Genomic DNA, 18,297 nt, shown 5'->3' with positions numbered 1-18,297 from the left:
ATGTATATTCAATTTCAGACATACTTTTTGAGTTGTATACTTTAATTTTTTTACTAAGTTTTCAACTCTATGTGGTTCTGTGATTTGTGAGTGATTTCATTTGATATTTTATACTTTTTCTATTATTTTAATATCGCTATTACATATCAAAATGAACTGGAAATTACATTTTTTTTTTGCACAGTACTTTACACACCCGTGCAACGCACGAGCTCAAAAACCTAGTATATGTATGTATATATATATATATATATATATATATATATATATATATATATATATATATATATATATATATATAAGTTAAAGAAATATCCCTAATGTTGAATACTCAGTATAAGAGTAAAAAAAGATGTAGATGCTATTATATTTTGATATCCGTATATCCATATATTTTAATATTTATGCGTAATAAATAATATTTAATACCAATACCAATCTATTTATACGTAATATTATTTTAAATAAATAAAATTACAATATTATATTGAGGAAAATATTGAAAAAAATTGTTGAAGTGACACATGACAGAATTAATCAAGAGATGATACGTAAACATATTTGCACGTGCTTTATATAATGTATAGTTAGATAGATGTTAAATAGCATATTACTCTCCTAAAATTTCTTAAATATAAAAAAACCTTAAATGCATTTATATTCAAATTTTCTCTCCAATCAACCATAACATCATAACAACATTTTTTGGTGGATATTCAAAAATTTGTAACAAAAAGAAAAGAAAATAGATATAATTGTGCTGTGGTTTAACGGTTGGTGGCCTGTCTCTTTTAGGGGAGGTAAGAAGTTCGACCATTGTTGGCTATATATTAACCCACAATTTCATCCGTGCCATGAAGTTCCACCCATGTCACCTTTCTCACATCGCGTTTGGTGGGTAAAGGGAAGGAGGTTTTACCGTCCATGCCCCGTATGGGATTGGTGCGGGTTTCCTCTGATCACACAGTTGGGGGATGAGTATAACTGTGTAGGAGATGAACGCGTGGGTGGTTAAGTCCCCTTAGGTGATCCTAACCGCTGTTAAAAAAAATTAGCACTCATTCTCAAAGTGGTGATTTACCAATATGAATTATATTACATTTCGCAAGGTTGCAAAAATCGATGTATAGTAATTGGTAAAGACTTTGAAGGGAGTACTGGACATTTCGGGATAAATTGAGGATATAGAATAAATAATACATTTCAAATAACACTAAAATTATATTTGTAAATATGGAAAAAAACAATAAACATAAACATAACTGTTTACAAACATAAATATTATCGTTTATTTTATATTTAATATCAGTATTATTAAATATGTATTATCATATGTATTAATTATCATTATAATTTATTATATTAATATTATATTATTCCCATACCCATCTTAAACAAAACACATGTTGATACTGGTACAGAAAGAGAGAGAGACTCAAATTGAGATTGAGATGGGAACCGTGCGTGTCTGTCTGTCGTGTCCGAGCTGATCACGGGTTGCTACCTCAAAAAACCCCATTCTTCTCTCGTGATCTATCCATCCATCTATTCATTCACTCAGACAATTCATCAAACACATGGTGTGCGTTTCCATCTCTCAACATCAATCAATCTCAAATAAAACAGTAGTATTAAATTAAATTCAATGGATACACAGCTTCAAGATTTATCTCCAAAACCTCAATCGGAATCTAATTCCGATCACGACAACCGACCTCTTCTCACCACCGAACCCTCCCAAAACATCGAAGAACTCGAAAAGAAATACGCGGCATATGTTCGTCACGATGTGTACGGCACGATGGGTAGAGGAGAGTTACCGTGGACGGAAAAGGTTTTATTAGGGTTTGCACTTGTTACTATAGTGCCGTTGCGAGTGGTGCTTGCAACTGCTGTAGTGGTGTTTTATTATTTGATTTGTAGGGTTTGTACTTTATTTATTAAACCAAATAATAATGAGAATGATGATGATGATGATGAACAAGAGGATTATGCTCATTTGGGTGGGTGGAGAAGACATGTTTTGTATTGGTCTGGCAGGATTCTTTCTAGGGTTATGCTTTTCGCTTTCGGATTTATTTGGATTCAAGAGACTACTAAATATGTTGATGAGGTAATATTATTTATTTTCTATTTTTAATATGTTTATGTTCAGTGTAGTGATATTAATTACTGCTTTTTTTTAGGTGTTTGAATTAGTCTGTATGATGTTTATTGTGTAATTGAAACTTGAGAAAACCAGTAAACTCCTTTTTTATGGTTTATTAGCTTATTGATTTCAGCTTACGAGCTTTGATAAGTCGTAAGCTAAAGTCGATAAGCTCATAAGTAGTTAAAAATTCTTTATCGGGCGATTTAAATTTCAATGGTAAAGCACATAAAATAAGGTTAGGAATGTGCAATTTAACGCTTTTCAAAACGGTCGAATGTCTATGTTATCCTTACCACTGTAAAGGGGGGGGGGGGGGGGGGGGGGGGGGGGGGGACAGTTTTAGAATGCACTATTAAATTCATGTTAGATTGTTCAAAAGTCTTTATCTATTAGTACAATAAGAATGTACAAACATGTGTAATTTTACGTGGTTCTCTTCTTTATAATAAACAATAATCGGGTATCATAAACAATCGCATACACCACCAAAGAAGATAAGAATATCGAATCACGTGTGTTCTCTGCTAGAGTGCTACTTATAGCAACTGAAGTTAAAACCTTTTTTGGAAGTGGCAATAATAAAGATGATATGTTAGTATGTTACCATATTGGTTTATTAGTTTGTATAGAAAATTCACATATATGTAACCCAAATTTGATTCTGTTAGTTAATGTTAATTGTCAGGTGGATTTGAATAACCAATCCGAGGAACATGAAAGACCTGGAGTAGTAATATCAAACCATGTTTCACATATGGATATATTGTACCATATGTCTTCATCATTTCCGAGTTTTGTTGCCAAGGTTTGTCTACTATTCACTCAATTTATTTGTTTGTTGTTGGTGGATTACATTATTTTGTTTTCTGTCAGAGACACAAAGCACACACATTATTCTACCTAGAAGTCTATTTAACTCACTTTTATTTACTCGTTGGTAATATAAGTGACTTTTTTGTGTGTGTTTCTTGTCATATATGAAGAGATCAGTGGGCAATCTTCCTCTGGTTGGTCTTATAAGGTTGGTTTGAATCACATCCCTTGTAATTTAGCTTTTTTTTTTTTTTTTTTTTCGTGTTCACTTTTTTGTTTTGTTAGAAGTAGATGAGCATTTGAGCTTTCTGGTTGAACGCATTATATAAAAAGTATAAAAGATATTAAAGGAAAAACTAAAAGTAATGCAAATGAGTAGATCTTATGATTGATATGATAGAAAAGAGTTGTTGAATATGGAAAGTGGGTGTGACCTTTGAAATATTATAAATCTTTTTTGTTGCGTTGACATTAAGATGCATGAAGCTAATACTGTAGGTGATATTTGGTATGCTGTAATTTGACTTGGTTGCTATTAGCCTATTATGTATCTAGTAATTTGTTAATGATTAAAATAATATTTTATGGTTTTTCAGCAAGTGCCTTGGTTGTGTATATGTCCAGCGGGAGTCAAAGTCGACAAATACAAAGGGAGTCTCAGGTATTTAAATGTATAATGTTGCTTCACTAATTGTGTTTTTTTCTTTTAAATGATCTTGAAAGCTGATCTTTATAGCGAAGGCTGGAAGTTTCTTGTTACAAGTTCTTGGGTGCAAATGAGTAGTTAACCTTATTACTAGCTTACTATAATAAGTATCCCAATATCCCAATGGTTTCCGTTGTAATTCAACAGAATGGTCCATTTGAATATACACAAATCTCTTAAATTATTACAAAAACTTGTAATTTATGTAAATTTCTAGTACCTCTGTTGGTAATAATACCTAAGCAGGTTTTGGTTTTTTCCCCTCTGTGTTGTTTATGTGAAAATATGATGATTTTTTTATGGATTATCCAATGTAACTTCTATTGCCCTTTTAATTTTTTTACTTGCAGCCGTTGTAAATGAAAGAATTCAAGAAGCTCATCAAGATAAGTCTGCGCCCATGATGATGCTTTTTCCAGGTATTCCATTTATATAATGTCAAAATATTCATTAAATGCTCAAAAACCGTATTGAGGTTGTTCATATATTTATTGCATTTTCTTGTGCAACTCTACATTGATATTTATATACTCCGTATCTTTTATCTGCAAAATAATTACCAATTTTGATGTTTGTCCGTATATCCATATTTATAAAATAAGGTCTTTTAATTGTACAGAAGGGACAACTACAAATGGTGATTACATACATCCATTTAAAACTGGTGCATTTTTGGCAAAAGCTCCTGTCCTACCAGTTATTTTGAAATATCCTTATGAGAGATTTAGCCCCGCCTGGGATTCCATTTCTGGCGTAAGTGTCTAAATGCTGTGCATTTATTTTATTTATATTATTATAATTATAATACGGCAAGAAGCTACTTGTTTTTTATTTATAATCTTTCGTATATCATTACCATCTTTCAGGTGCGACATGTGATTTTGCTGTTATGTCAGTTTGTAAATTTTATGACGGTAACAAGGTTGCCAGTTTATTACCCATCACAAGAAGAGAAGGATAATCCGAAGCTATATGCCGAAAACGTCCGGAAATTGATGGCTCGTGAGGTATGCTTATAATTATTATTTTTTCTTAAGGTTTTATTTATCTCCGGCCACTGTTAGTCACTGACGTGAATCTTTGAGGATCATATACCAAAACATTTTTCTACTCTTTTGTATGCAATTATTAATATTAATTATCATGTAGTAATTAGTTTCCAATATATATTGAAGGACCAGAAGGTTTAGTTGACCAAGTCTTTTCACCTCATGACCCAAAGTGTCACTCTAACTTTATGTCCCTGTGCCTCTTAAGTAATTTTGGATCTTCGTCCAAAAATTTGAAAACACATCTGTTTGTCTATCTAACACTTTCTAAACACAATTTTAGTCTTCAAACATTCAATAACGTCCATTAAGAAGTGATGATTTTTGCTGCTTCATTTTTTTTGGTCAACTATTTGATTTTAGGGTAAGGGTTGTAAAAGTCGCGAATACGGGGTGATTCGGTCGGGACCTTGTAGGGACAAGTCAGAGACGAGGGTCGGGCATTGACCAACATTGACTTTTAGTTAAAATTAAATTCAACTAAACATATATACGTATTACACATAAACATAAGACATAAATACTTCAACATAGATATAGGGCACAAAATCCAAATATTAAAAATATTAAAAGTTTGTCCAACTTTGACATTGACCAAATTCTAGCGACTAGGTGAATTTTACCGTTGACCGAATTTTTAGGCGTTTTCGGGTGAAATGGGACGGGTTAGTCCCCAAGCTGGCGCATCGACGGACTCAACCGACTTTTACAACGGTGGTTAGGGTCATGTGCTATTGCACTTTCAATAGAAAGGCATTCTTGTCTTTTTGCTCCTTGTGTGATTCTTCCTCTCATTCATAAGATTTTGTTAAATCTAACTATAATTATGTTGGTTGTGCAGGGTAACTTAATAATGTCAGATATCGGATTGGCAGAGAAACGAGTATATCATGCGGCTTTGAATGGTAGGCCCACTGTTTTGCAACAGAAAGAAGATTGATTGACCCACCCTCAAAACATTAACTTATTTTCTCATTGGGTGTACAGTTTGAAAACACAGTAATGCTAAATATCGGCTATACAATTGTGCAACATGTTTCTGTGTGTAACATTATCGAGTTTAAGAAACACAAACCAAAATAAAGTGTGTTGTGTAGCCATTAACCATATGACAATGATACAAGGTTTTTATCAGATTTATATCAGGGGGGTTGTAACATATGTTTTGTGTTCATGCAGGCTTGTTTTGAGTACCTGTTGATGAAAATCCGATTTCATTTGCTTAGTTGTCAAAGATATTCCTTGTGTTTTACATTACATGATATAATACCATCCTTATCATTTTTTCACAACGGAAGTATTGGCATCACCCGGAGGGAACTTAACCACTTTCGCGATCATATGCCACCCACTTACACGTTAGAAGGAAACTCCTTGCAATGCTTATCCGGTGTGCTTTGGGTTAAACCGAGCGGTTTACGGCATGCACCTTGTCATCACAACAGAATCCTGGAGAAAAACCTCCCCCAAGGGTTCGAACATGCCCTGATTCTTTCACGGATACAGGCCCGCAAACTACATGAGACTTTTTACCACTCAGCTACCAACTCGGTGGCCCCATCCTTATCATTTGAAAATCACACCGATAGTCCTTGTGATTTTTATAAAACTACTTGTCCTTATTTTTAAAAAATTACACTGGTAATTTATTAAAAATGTGCGTTGATCGTCCTTCCTATTGTCATGCATCTTAGGTATGTCAGGAATTATCAGCACACTTTAAAGTACATCAGGGACTATGGTGCAATTTTTAAAAGATAAGGTTGACGGTGTACTTCCTTGAAAAATACATAGGACAACCGTCCAACACTATCAAATAAATCAGTGTGATTTTGTAAAATACAGGAATGGTTTATATAATTTACAATATATATAACAGCCGGCACGAATGCACAGTACCCGCTACAGTAAATTTATTTATTTATTTATTTATTTATTTTTTTTAACAAACTTCGTTTAGTAGGCTCAATTTATTTGGCCCAACGAAGTGGGCCAACGGCCACTTCCTAGTTTAATGTAAAGTACAAAGACTGGCCATAAAATTTACTCCAAGTCTTATGATTTGACGTTTTTTGTATAAACATGGTTCAACTTTATTCTCTATTTCTCCATTAGAAATGAGTAATGAAAATATTTAGAAATTTATGTTATAAAAGTCCTAATTCACCTCTCAAATAAATTATGTTTTTTTAGCTATTTGGAATAAGATAATCGGTTTTAACCAAACATGTTATAAAGTAGTGTTGAGATTTAATTATATTGTTGGATAACACAAAAATGAGTTTTTAGGTGCTTGGTAAGTCATATTTTTGATAAATGAACGAGTAATTAGGGGAAATAACATGTGAAAAGAGAAAAATGATTATCACATGTTGCTTAGTAATGGTCAGTGTTGTAAAAGCCGGCCGACTTGACCGACGCCTCGGCCGATGCGTCGTTTTTTGGGTTCTCCGTCCCGTTTTTTCTAAAAACGACTCAAAAGACGATCATAGTTAAAAGTTCGGTCAAAGTCTGTCAAAGACGGTCAAAGTTGGTCAAAAACGATCAAAGTCAGTCAAATATTCGTCAAGATCTGATATAGTTTAAAATTAGGGTTTGTTTTCATTTTTTGGGCCGCTCTTTTCTCTGTATCCTTTCTAATTATGTACTCGGTAACATTAATTGAGTTTGAAGTTTGATTGTTTTTAAATTCAAGTTCTTATTTAAGAAATTTATGGTACATAATCAACTATATATATATATATATATATATATATATATATATATATATATATATATATATATATATATATATATATAAAATTATTAATAAAGTCAACGTTGGTCAACGACCGATGCGTCCCCGACGCGTCCCCCGACTCGGCCGACGCGTCCTTTTTAGGTCTCGATCGATGCGTCCCCCGACTCGCGACTTTAACAACCTTGGCAACGGGTAACATACTTTTTATTTATTTATTTATTTATTTATTACATTCTGAGTTTTTCAAATCGCAATTAATTCATCTTATAGTTTAACATGTCTAACATTGTATTGAATGAGTACTTAAAGTTCAGAAACATAATAATCAAATACATGTTATAATCGCAAAGTCAAAACCCCTTGGCAGCCATAACTAAGACGTTAAATCCTTTTAAGTTGTGAAAAAGTGTAGTATGTGCAAGGGCCTATTTACTTTGCACCTGATGTGTTTTCTTTACGCCTCTCAATTTAGTAAGTAAAATTGATATTTTTTTGTCACTTAAAATTAAACCACCCCTTAGGGTGGGCTTCAACAAACCATCTTCGACCCATGTTGACTTGGACATGAAAATTACCAAGTGACTTTGACTTTTGACATATTCATTTTTTTTTTTAACAGCAGTACGGGATCATCCAGGGGACTTAACCACCCACGCGTTCATCTCCCTGCAGTTGCATAACCCGTCCCCAACTGCTGTCCAGGAGGAAACCCAACCCAATCCGATGGCATTGGCGGTAAAACCCTCCTCCCCCACTGCCCCCGCAACGCGATGTGCGACCTTGGGTGGAATTCAAGGGTAAAAGGGCAACATTGTGTGCAATGTTGCACCCCACGAGAGTCGAACTAGGCAGCCTGTAATTTGTTAGACGTTTAAGCAGCTTTTCTACTACAGCATAAACACATTGATTCTCCTAAAGCTTCTAATAGTTTGATTACAACATACACAACTAACTGTAACAATCAAACTAAAACTGCCTTTTCTAGGAGATTTCTTAAAATACAGTTCTAAGCGTTAACCTTTCTGTCATTAGCCACGCGGGGTCTTAATGGTAAACACCCTTTTAAAGGCGATTGCAGAAACAATGAAGATGTTAACAAGCGTTTCTGCCTTGATGAAACTGACGCTAAGCAACTAAAACTACTGCTTCTTAACATTCGCTTTTCACTCTCGTTATCATACGTTAAGCGATTAGGACTTTGTTGTACAGCTGATACTTTAAGTGCTTCTGGTAAAACAAAGTTAAAAGTTGAACCTGCAATCTCCGAGATATATCGACAAGTTAGCTATACGAAGTGCATTTTAACTTCACATATTTTGATACGAAGTAGTATTCACCACTGCGACACCAAAAACCAAAAAGAAAATAAATAAATAAATAAATAAATAAAAGAAGAAAAAATGAGAACTATTTTAAAATAACTAGACTTTTGGAGACAAATCTCAACCTTGACAAGTTGTAATATAACCGAAAATTGAGACCTATAGCTTGAAAAATGGATCCATTGGGTTAGGTATTTAACCAATCCATAAAAAAGTTAAAGAATGGGTCCAATTTAGACCCATATGAAGCATAACAAATATATATAAGGTCCAACGGGTCCATAATGGGTCTTTACGAGATTTAAAAAATTTATTATCTAGAGGTCTTACTAGTTTACGAAACCCAACTCAACCTATTTAGACCCAACCCATTTGACCCATCTAAAACATCTGACCTGTTTCGACCCGAACCAGTTCGGATCTCAACCCGACCCGACCCATTTGCCAGGTATACGGGTACACAGTATCTGTGTCCTATTGGTCTTGGCGCCACACATGAAAAAAGTCAACTTAAATTTACCAACGGCATACTTAAAACACACGTACTACAGGTAGTAAAATTTACCCAGTTTAGCAAGTCGGTTAACCCATTTTGGGATGTGCTTGCCGGTCAACTTGTAACAAATGTCGTTGCAGAAATGGTTACAGTTTTTCGCGATTAGGTGATACGTGTCACCATTGTAGCTTGCAGCGTGATGTTCTATGAACTCTCTAACCTGAAGAGGGTTCAAACATGTAGTCCCGATTAATATTGACCGCCTAAATTTGAACCCTGGGCATTGTCGGGGTTCAACTTCAAATACACCACTAGTTGGATAATCATGAGCTCCAAATGCATATTCTACACCATGAACTGTCATGTGCAACAATCATGCATCAAAAAATTTTGTTATTTCACAAGGATTGGTGTCCTATAAAAAAAGTTCACACACAACACACATTTTCTAGAGGGGTGATTGTGACCCGTTAGATTTAATCTTTAACGGGTCAAAAAGATGAACTAAACAACTATCATTATAGGAAACAAGTTAAATACATAAATGGAGCAACATACCTTCGACACCAGAGTGAAAGATGCCGAAACCCGCCCAGTAAGCATATCCGTTCATGGGTGTTAAATCATAAACATTAAGATAAACTGGAGTGTTTCCTGGTCCATATTCAGCTTTTACTTTTGGAAATAAACAAAAGTGATTGGCTGATTTCCCTTTTATACGGACTGGCATCATCGACTTCAGCCCTTTCTTTGTTACAAATTTCATTGTTCCAGCCAGAAACCAGTCAGCACCTAAATGTCATCAGTCATCCTATATGAACAGTACACACAATTTCAGCAACTTAGGACTTTTATATTAAAAAACATAATGGAAAGTGGATGTCGATAACAATACTAATAATACTTTGTCATTTCAAAGAGAAAACTACCTATTTCACATTTTTGATTGTTACGATATGCGACAAAAAATAGGTTCAAAGCAACATCTGACATGCTGCCAGGTTGTGTTATATATCCTACACACAGCAATAGTCACTACTTGCACCTAAATAGTATTAATTTTCTATTTATCACCATCACTTTGGATCAGTTGACAATCTGACGAATATAAATTTAAGCCAGCTATCGAACTGCAATACCATTAACTATCTGGAAACATAATTTATTCATAAAATTTTGGAGTTGACTTTGACAAATTAATGGGATTCACATGACACGCTGATTAATCATATTAAAATACTTACAACGAGCTATCACCGACATAATCATTAAACTGTTTATGCAAATATGATTAACTTAAAGGGAGTGCCTACCAGACTAGCACAACAGGTCAAAGGGCAGGAGTGGGAGCCCATGAACAGAATCAATCACATGACCCACTCAATAAAGTATTTTATCTTACCAACGTGCTTCAGCGCAAATGGTATCCTTTGTCTTAGAAGCAGGAAAGCTCTTTGCAAATATGAGCGCATGTTCGACCATCATTTGTGTCAACAATTTACACCTTTAGCCACATTCTTGTCACATAGGGTATTCGGTGGAGGTATTTTACAGGCATCTGACTCTTACGGGGTGGGTTTGGCAGGTTTCCATATCAAACACAGGGTTAGAGTGTCCCTGATCTACACCGTTTGCAAATAAAGTATACCATCTTACAACTAGTCATACGTAGGTTTCCCATATGCCCGTAACTATTTATGAATTTAAAAATTTTATTCTCTAACACTTGGCATTACATTTAAATACTATCGAAAAACTAACGGTGTACTGATATTGGAACTTACCTATGTTACCTCAAGGATGTGACAATATTATTTATCAACATTAGGTAGTGTAAAAGATAGAATTATATGATGCTGACACATAAGCTCTATATAAAGTTTAATCAATCCAGATGTACTCTTAGACCATCTGAAAGCAATTAGTAGTGGATCATATTCAACATAAATTAACTTAATTATTACAGATCATGTACATTTAGCAATATTTCATGCAAGTCGACAACTTTCAGACACCAAATTCATATATTTAACATAAATTAGCTTAATTATTAAACAGACATCAGCAACCAATAAAAACCACATTTCCAGCTCAAAAATCGGAAAGAAATAACACATGAATGAAACTCAACAACTATCTACTTCTACACTTCTCACAAGTATCAATGTATCATCCCTTACCCTAATACACATCAAAAGTAAAATTAGTCACACACACACACACACACACACACACACACACACACACACACACACACACACACACAATGTTTGTGAAAGACAAAAAGTAATATAGATTTGTAGACCACACATGTATAGTTTCACCCTCACACAACCTACATTTTCCACAAAACCGTCTCACTTAAAGAAATTGTTTCAAATGATTATTCAAATTCACACAGGTTCCAAACTAATTGAGTTTTCACATACATAAATTCATCAAATTATACCAGACCTTGTATCTAACTTACAAAATTGCTATGAATCAGGCATTAGTAGCAATTAAAAGATCAGAATCGTGAAATTTAACAGCAATAAACCTAAAAATGAAAGAGAAATCATAACGTAACCGAAAAATGCATATGTTTAAAACAAACAGTAACATCAATTCACTAATTTTGAGCAGAATCTAAAAAAAAAAAAGAAAAAAAAAAAGACTTACAGTGTAGAATTAGGAACGTCATTGGTGATTTAGATACAGAAACGTGAAATGTAATAATTGAGGAAAATTATACTCTATTTTTTACACACACTAAGTGTGTGCAAAAAGAGAGATAGATATATGAGAGTATAAGTATATGGACAGTGGTAATGGACACCCTAACCCCTTCTATTCTCTCTGTAATAATTAAGCCAAAATACTCCCAGTCTAAAAAAAATTGATCTACTTATATGATATATCTATCTCAAAATATAATTGTCATCTATCTATCTATTTCTATTTATAACTTATAATGTATCTTAAAATAATAATTATGCATTCATAAAAAATACTCCGTAACTATCAAATACTATAATTAAACTCTTACTTATTTTAATTTTATTTATTTATTTTTAAATAATATTAATCAAACTTACTTTATAACATTTATCAAACATATTCTAATTTAAATGATAATAACAACAAATTAAATAGTTAAGTTATTTAAGAACTTTAAAGATAGGGCAGATTTAGAGAATATATTCACTGGTTCACTGGTATCACAATATATGAATGTGAGAAGGTTAGAATGAATAAAGAAGTTATCATAGTTTATTCGATTTCTTCTCCAATACTCATCAACTTCTTTTCATGATGTATATTGCCTACATAGTTATAATGAAATAGACTTGGATAATCCGTTAAGTACTATTGGCTGAGAAGAAAATGGTACAAGTAGTTGTGTATATGTACCCACTCAACTATTGCCTAGCAATTCACGTGATTTATCAGATGAAAGTGAAAAAGATCAGGGCCGGTGACAAAATATATTATTTATTATATGAATTTGAGAAGGAAAAAAAAGGAAATGGAAGTTATTCTAGTTCATTCGATTGCTTCCCCAATAATTCGCGAAAATAAATTCATATTGGAATGGTGTCGACTTACATCCACTTTTGCTAAGAAAAGATGACAGACACGAGTCAAATGACCATCAACCTACAGATTCATCAACTTCTTTTTATGTTGTACTCCCTATGGAAATTGTACCCTTTTATTATGACATCAAAACACAAATAATAAAAAATAATATCTAACAAATCATCTGAAAAAATGATTGTCCGCATTCTTTCTTTCAAAGGCGAGACATGATTTGAAGACGGTTTTCTAGAAAATGTTTGTGCAAAAGCACCTTAAGATTGACATATGTAGTTAATGTAATTTTCATTGATACATTTTTTAGGATGTACAAAGGTTTAAAAAATCTCCCTTTAATTTTTGAAGAGAAAGCTCTTAGTAAGGAGGTATTTCTCATCTTTTAAAGTGTCTCGGACTAACACATTTAAGGTACATTGTTTCTATCTTATTTTTTTTTATTATGCTTCTGTAACGTTGCAGAGGTTAAAAATTTACAGGGATGATTGGGCGGCTATATGGAAGTGTACGTGTGATGACCCGGGAATTTTCGACCAAATTTAAACTTAATCTTTATATGTTTTCCGACACGATAAGCAAAGTCTGTTAGGTTGAGTCTCAAAAAACTTTGAACTGTGTTCATGTAGTCATTGACCTTCGACCATTTCCGACGATTCACGAACCAGTATTTGTAAATAGATATAGATATATATATATATATATATATATATATATATATATATATATATATATATATATATATATATATATATATATATATATATATATATATATATATATATATCAATAGGTAAATATAAATAATTATATATAAGAAACTGTTATATGTAATTGTTGTTATTACTTATATGTAAATTAATATAAGATATAATAAATTTTATTATTAAATGAATATATAAGGTATAATATATATATGTGATTTTGAATTTATTTAGTGAACGACGGTGTCACTAATTTATCATTCGATCAATATTAAGCAAGTTAAATTCAAACTATTGTAATTTCGAAATAAACGGTGATCCGAAAACAAGTTAAACGGATTATAACTTTGTTAAAAATATAATTAGAATCTATTTGCTTAATTTTAACATTTAGTATTTTTACTTGGGGTTGGGAGCTCATAATTAATTTAATTTTTATTTAAATAATCGTATATAATTAATGACCAATTTTACACCCTAAAAGACTAAAATAAATAAGTTATTTAATTTAAAAATATGGAATTTTTCTGAACACTTTTATCCGCCACTGTTTTCGCACGATTTAGCAGTCCGTGAAAACTTTCGGCACAATCAAACAATTCACGAGCTGTTAACTGTTTTTAATTGCCAATTCAATCTTTGCACAATCTATTTGATTGATTACTCCTTACTTTATTAGTCTAATTTTTTCCTTAGATTACTTTAAAGGAACATAGAAAGTGATTTGTAGACTAAAAGTCAAGATTCATGTACAACGAATTTGTCATGCAGTGAATATTATGTTATTGTTATTATTATCTTACTTATTACTTATATTATATATTATATATTTATATATATAATAGATACATATATCGACATACATGCTGGAGATATCAATCCATCCACTATCATAAGATATAATTTATATTTAAGAAAAAATGATCAATCAAACTACTTCTCACTTTCATATGTATGTACATCTGTGTTACAATCTTCACAAAAAAAAAAAAAAAAAGAATAGAATCTTAAACCCAGGACTATCCTTACTACTTCTTTCCTCTATAATACATATATATATATATATATATATATATATATATATATATATATATATATATATATATATATATATATATATATATATATACATACATATACATATGCCCGATCAAGCTACATAACCCACCCTCACCCTCAGTTGATTACCACCAAAGCTATAACATTCGGCCACCACTACAGCTACTATCCACCACCTTTCACTGCCATCACCACAACCGATCTTCATCCACCATCACAAACCGCCATAAACCACCACCATTATTTATACTTTCTACTTCGTATACTAATCGAGACCATCACTCAACCGACACCATTAAAACAACGACCACAACACAAACCCACTTATGTCTATCAATATCCACTTGTGTTATTTCGTTACTATGTACACTATTTGAGAACCTGCAAATAGTGAACGATGAATGATAATGATTATGTTGCGAAGGTGATGATAAACGATAATGATGTTTTGATGATGATGACGTGAGAAGAACAAGAAAACCGAAACCCATTTGGGTGTTAAAGCTATTCGAAAACCATAGCCACACATGTACATTTTTTTCCCTTTTCTTCTTGTTCTTTCTGTTAATCGACACCCAGATAAAATCCAAAAAAAAAAAAAAAAACCTATTCGTTTTTTTTTATTTGTTTCTATTTTAACGATGAATGATAAAAATGATATTGTGTTATGAAAAAAAAAAAAAAAAGCCGCTGTTTTTTTTTTTCTTTTTTTTTCTGCGATTTCTAATATTGTCGTTACTAGATAAGGATGAATAGAGAAGCTTTAACGAATAGGATAATGATAATATCGAGTCTATGATGGTGATGATGAATAAAGAAAATGATCGGTGGTGTACATGAAATAACGAATAACTAGGATGATATCGAATGATATGATTTGATCTTGATATAATCAAGAAGATGATGGTGAGTAGGATGTACGATTATGATGATAGTTACGGGTTGTTGGATGATAACGATGATGATGTTGTGAAACGAAGAAGATGATGAATAGTTCTGGGTTTTGTATTTTAGAAGATGAAGATGAAAAATGGCAGATAGTATATAAGTTTAATCAGGGGATTTAAAACAGAAATGAACTTACAGAGGGATGGTTAAAGAGGTGGGAGTTAAACCTAGAGGTCATGAGTTCGAATCTAGGCAACAACATTTTTTTTTTACTTAAGATTAGAAGCTGTGTGGGTTGTGTTGAAAGCTTGGGCCATTATTTAATTGTTGGACTGTTGAGTTAAAAAAAAAAAAAAAAACCGAAATGGACTTGGGTCACGAATTTGCTGTTGGGCTCGTGAGTAATTCGGGCTGTTTGTGATGATTGGGCCATTAATTGATAATGGGGTTTATGTAAGTTTGGGTTTTAGTTTAAGATGATGAAAACAGAAGATTTCGGGTTAATGGAATTAGTCTGTGAGTTAAATCAGAAAAACATAAGCAGAGTAGATGGTTTGGTGGTGTTGGTGTTTATCGAGAGGTCGTGGGTTCGAGACTTGGCAGTGACTATTTTTTTTTTCCTAGGAAACTTTTGCATTCTCTTAAAAGGTAGTAAAATATTCATTATTATTATTTTTATTATTATCATTATTATTATGAATATCATTATTAGGGATATTATTATCATTATTGAAGTAAAACTTATTATTATAGTTATTATTATTATCAGTACTATTTTTATTATAATTATTACTAAAAGTATCATTATTTTTTTAAATTTATCATTTTTGTTAAAATTAATATTTTTATTGAAATTTACATTTTTATTAAAAATCATCATTTCTATTATTAAAATTATCATTGTTATTATTATTATTAAAATTATCATGATTTTTATTATATTTAGTATTATTTTTATCATTAGTATTATTAGTATTATTAATTAACTATTAATATATCAAATAAAGATTGTCTATATAATATATTTATGACATAGAACATAACTACATTAGTATCAATAATATATATTATATTAAATAATATTTTAATGAGTAATTACTAAATTAAAATTTAATATGAAAAGTATTAGTTATATAAAATATATAGATTAAATATAAATTTATCTATGTAATGTATAAAATAACAAGTATGTTAATAATTATAATATATATAAACTTGTTCGATTACTATTTGGTGTTAATATATATGCATGATATAGGTTCGTGAATCCGAGGCCAACCCTGCATTGTTCAGTTGTTAAGTATCGTCATATGTATTTTTACCACAAAATACATTAGGTGAGTTTCATTTGCTCCCTTTTTATTTTTTACATTTTTGGGCTGAGAATACATGCAAATGCTTTATTAACTGTTTTACAATATTTATATGCGTGAGTTTCATTTGCTCCTTTTTACCCTTTATAATTTTGAGCTGAGAATACCTGCGCAATTTTTATAAATGTTTTACGAAATAGACACAAGTAATCGAAACTACATTATACGGTTGAATTATCGAAATCGAATATGCCCCTTTTTATTAAGTCTGGTAATCTAAGAATTAGGGAACAGACACCCTAATTGACGCGAACTCTAAAGATAGATCTGTCGGGCCCAACAAGCCCCATCCAAAGTACCGGATGCTTTAGTACTTAGAAATTTATATCATGTCCGAAGGAGGATCCCGGAATGATGGGGATATTCTTATATGCATATTGTGAATGTCGGTTACCAGGTGTTCAATCCATATGAATGATATTTTTGTCTCTATGCATGGGACGTATGTTTATGAGAATTGGAAATATGAAATCTTGTGGTCTATTAAAATTATGAAATGATTATTTATGATAAACTAATGAACTCACCAACCTTTTGGTTGACACTTTAAAGCATGTTTATTCCCAGGTATGAAAGAAATCTTCCGCTGTGCAATTACTCATTTTAAAGATATTACTTGGAGTCATTCATGACATATTTCAAAATACGTTGCATTCGAGTCGTTGAGTTCATCAAGATTATTATTAAGTCAATTATATTGGGATATATTATGAAATGGTATGCATGTCTGTCAACTGTCGATGTAAATGAAAGTTTGTCTTTTAAAAACGAATGCAATGTTTGTAAAGTGTATCATATAGAGGTCAAATACCTCACGATGTAATCAACTGTTGGGAATTGTTTATAATCGATATGGACTTCATCCGGATGGATTAGGACGGGTCTTCACAGTTGGTATCAGAGCAGAGGTCTTAGCGAACCAGGTCTGTATTAGTGTGTCTAACTGATAAGTTGTTAGAAGGCATTAGTGAGTCTGGACTTCGACCGTGTCTGCATGTCATAAGTTTTGCTTATCATTTCTAGTCGGAAATCATTTGCTTATCATCCTTAGTAAATTACCTGCCCATTATTCTTAGTCTAGACACATCTTATTGCATTGACTGCATGAAAAGTGTATAGACAAAAATTCATATCTTAGCGTATCTGCTAATTCATATCTTAGCGTATCTGCTAATTCATATCTTAGCGTATCTGCTAATTCATATCTTAGCGTATCTGTTATTGTTATATTTGCCTGACAGGTTCCGTAGATTCCTCTGTAACTTATGAGATTTTAGTATTATATATGTATATGTAAATTATGTATTGCAGGATACTAATCTACATCCTATAATCTATTTCTTATCGAAAATCCTTCATCTGATCGTACGAGATGAATCCCTCAACCAATTCGAATTCCTTGGATTCCGACATCTATTTCAA

At 32.1% G+C, this 18,297-nt stretch overlaps 2 protein-coding genes across 3 annotated transcripts; one reads left to right on the top strand and one right to left on the bottom strand.

Moving 5' to 3' along the window:
- The first annotated feature begins 1,410 nt into the window (after positions 1 to 1,410).
- On the top strand, positions 1,411 to 5,856 carry LOC139893936 (lysophospholipid acyltransferase LPEAT1-like). Its single transcript, XM_071877140.1, has 8 exons — positions 1,411 to 2,113; positions 2,838 to 2,957; positions 3,136 to 3,173; positions 3,562 to 3,626; positions 4,022 to 4,090; positions 4,291 to 4,424; positions 4,538 to 4,678; positions 5,562 to 5,856. Exons 1-8 carry the CDS (start codon positions 1,646 to 1,648, stop codon positions 5,658 to 5,660), a joined length of 1,134 nt encoding a protein of 377 aa, XP_071733241.1. The 5' UTR covers positions 1,411 to 1,645; the 3' UTR covers positions 5,661 to 5,856.
- Positions 5,857 to 8,322: 2,466 nt separating this feature from the next.
- LOC139893935 (deSI-like protein At4g17486) lies at positions 8,323 to 12,105 on the bottom strand. Of its 2 annotated transcripts, none has more exons than XM_071877138.1 (4): positions 11,940 to 12,105; positions 9,837 to 10,089; positions 9,348 to 9,635; positions 8,323 to 8,714 (listed from the first exon to the last, which is right to left on the bottom strand). In XM_071877138.1, exons 2-4 carry the CDS (start codon positions 10,042 to 10,044, stop codon positions 8,467 to 8,469), a joined length of 744 nt encoding a protein of 247 aa, XP_071733239.1. In that variant the 5' UTR covers positions 10,045 to 10,089; positions 11,940 to 12,105; the 3' UTR covers positions 8,323 to 8,466. The 2 variants fall into 2 exon arrangements, with proteins under 2 accessions (XP_071733239.1, XP_071733240.1); XM_071877139.1 differs by lacking the exon at positions 11,940 to 12,105 and adding an exon at positions 10,681 to 10,950.
- Between the last annotated feature and the right edge of the window lie 6,192 nt (positions 12,106 to 18,297).

This window comes from Rutidosis leptorrhynchoides, chromosome 2 (genome assembly GCF_046630445.1).
Source record: "Rutidosis leptorrhynchoides isolate AG116_Rl617_1_P2 chromosome 2, CSIRO_AGI_Rlap_v1, whole genome shotgun sequence".
NCBI classification, from domain to species: Eukaryota; Viridiplantae; Streptophyta; class Magnoliopsida; order Asterales; family Asteraceae; genus Rutidosis; species Rutidosis leptorrhynchoides.
Note: the sequence above shows the minus strand (reverse complement) of the source record. Positions and strands in the feature narration are given on the sequence as shown.

Bases quoted from the DNA above. Each gene is read 5' to 3' on its own strand.
- LOC139893936 (XM_071877140.1), top strand. From the start codon at position 1,646: ATGGATACACAGCTTCAAGATTTATCTCCAAAACCTCAATCGGAATCT. The intron at 3,627-4,021 runs GTATTTAAATGT...TTTTACTTGCAG, and splicing joins AAATACAAAGGGAGTCTCAG to CCGTTGTAAATGAAAGAATT. The intron at 4,425-4,537 runs GTAAGTGTCTAA...ACCATCTTTCAG, and splicing joins CCTGGGATTCCATTTCTGGC to GTGCGACATGTGATTTTGCT.
- LOC139893935 (XM_071877138.1), bottom strand. From the start codon at position 10,044: ATGAAATTTGTAACAAAGAAAGGGCTGAAGTCGATGATGCCAGTCCGT. The intron at 9,636-9,836 runs GTATGTTGCTCC...TGCACATGACAG, and splicing joins CTTTCACTCTGGTGTCGAAG to TTCATGGTGTAGAATATGCA. The intron at 8,715-9,347 runs GTAAATTTTACT...CGGAGATTGCAG, and splicing joins TAACCGACTTGCTAAACTGG to GTTCAACTTTTAACTTTGTT.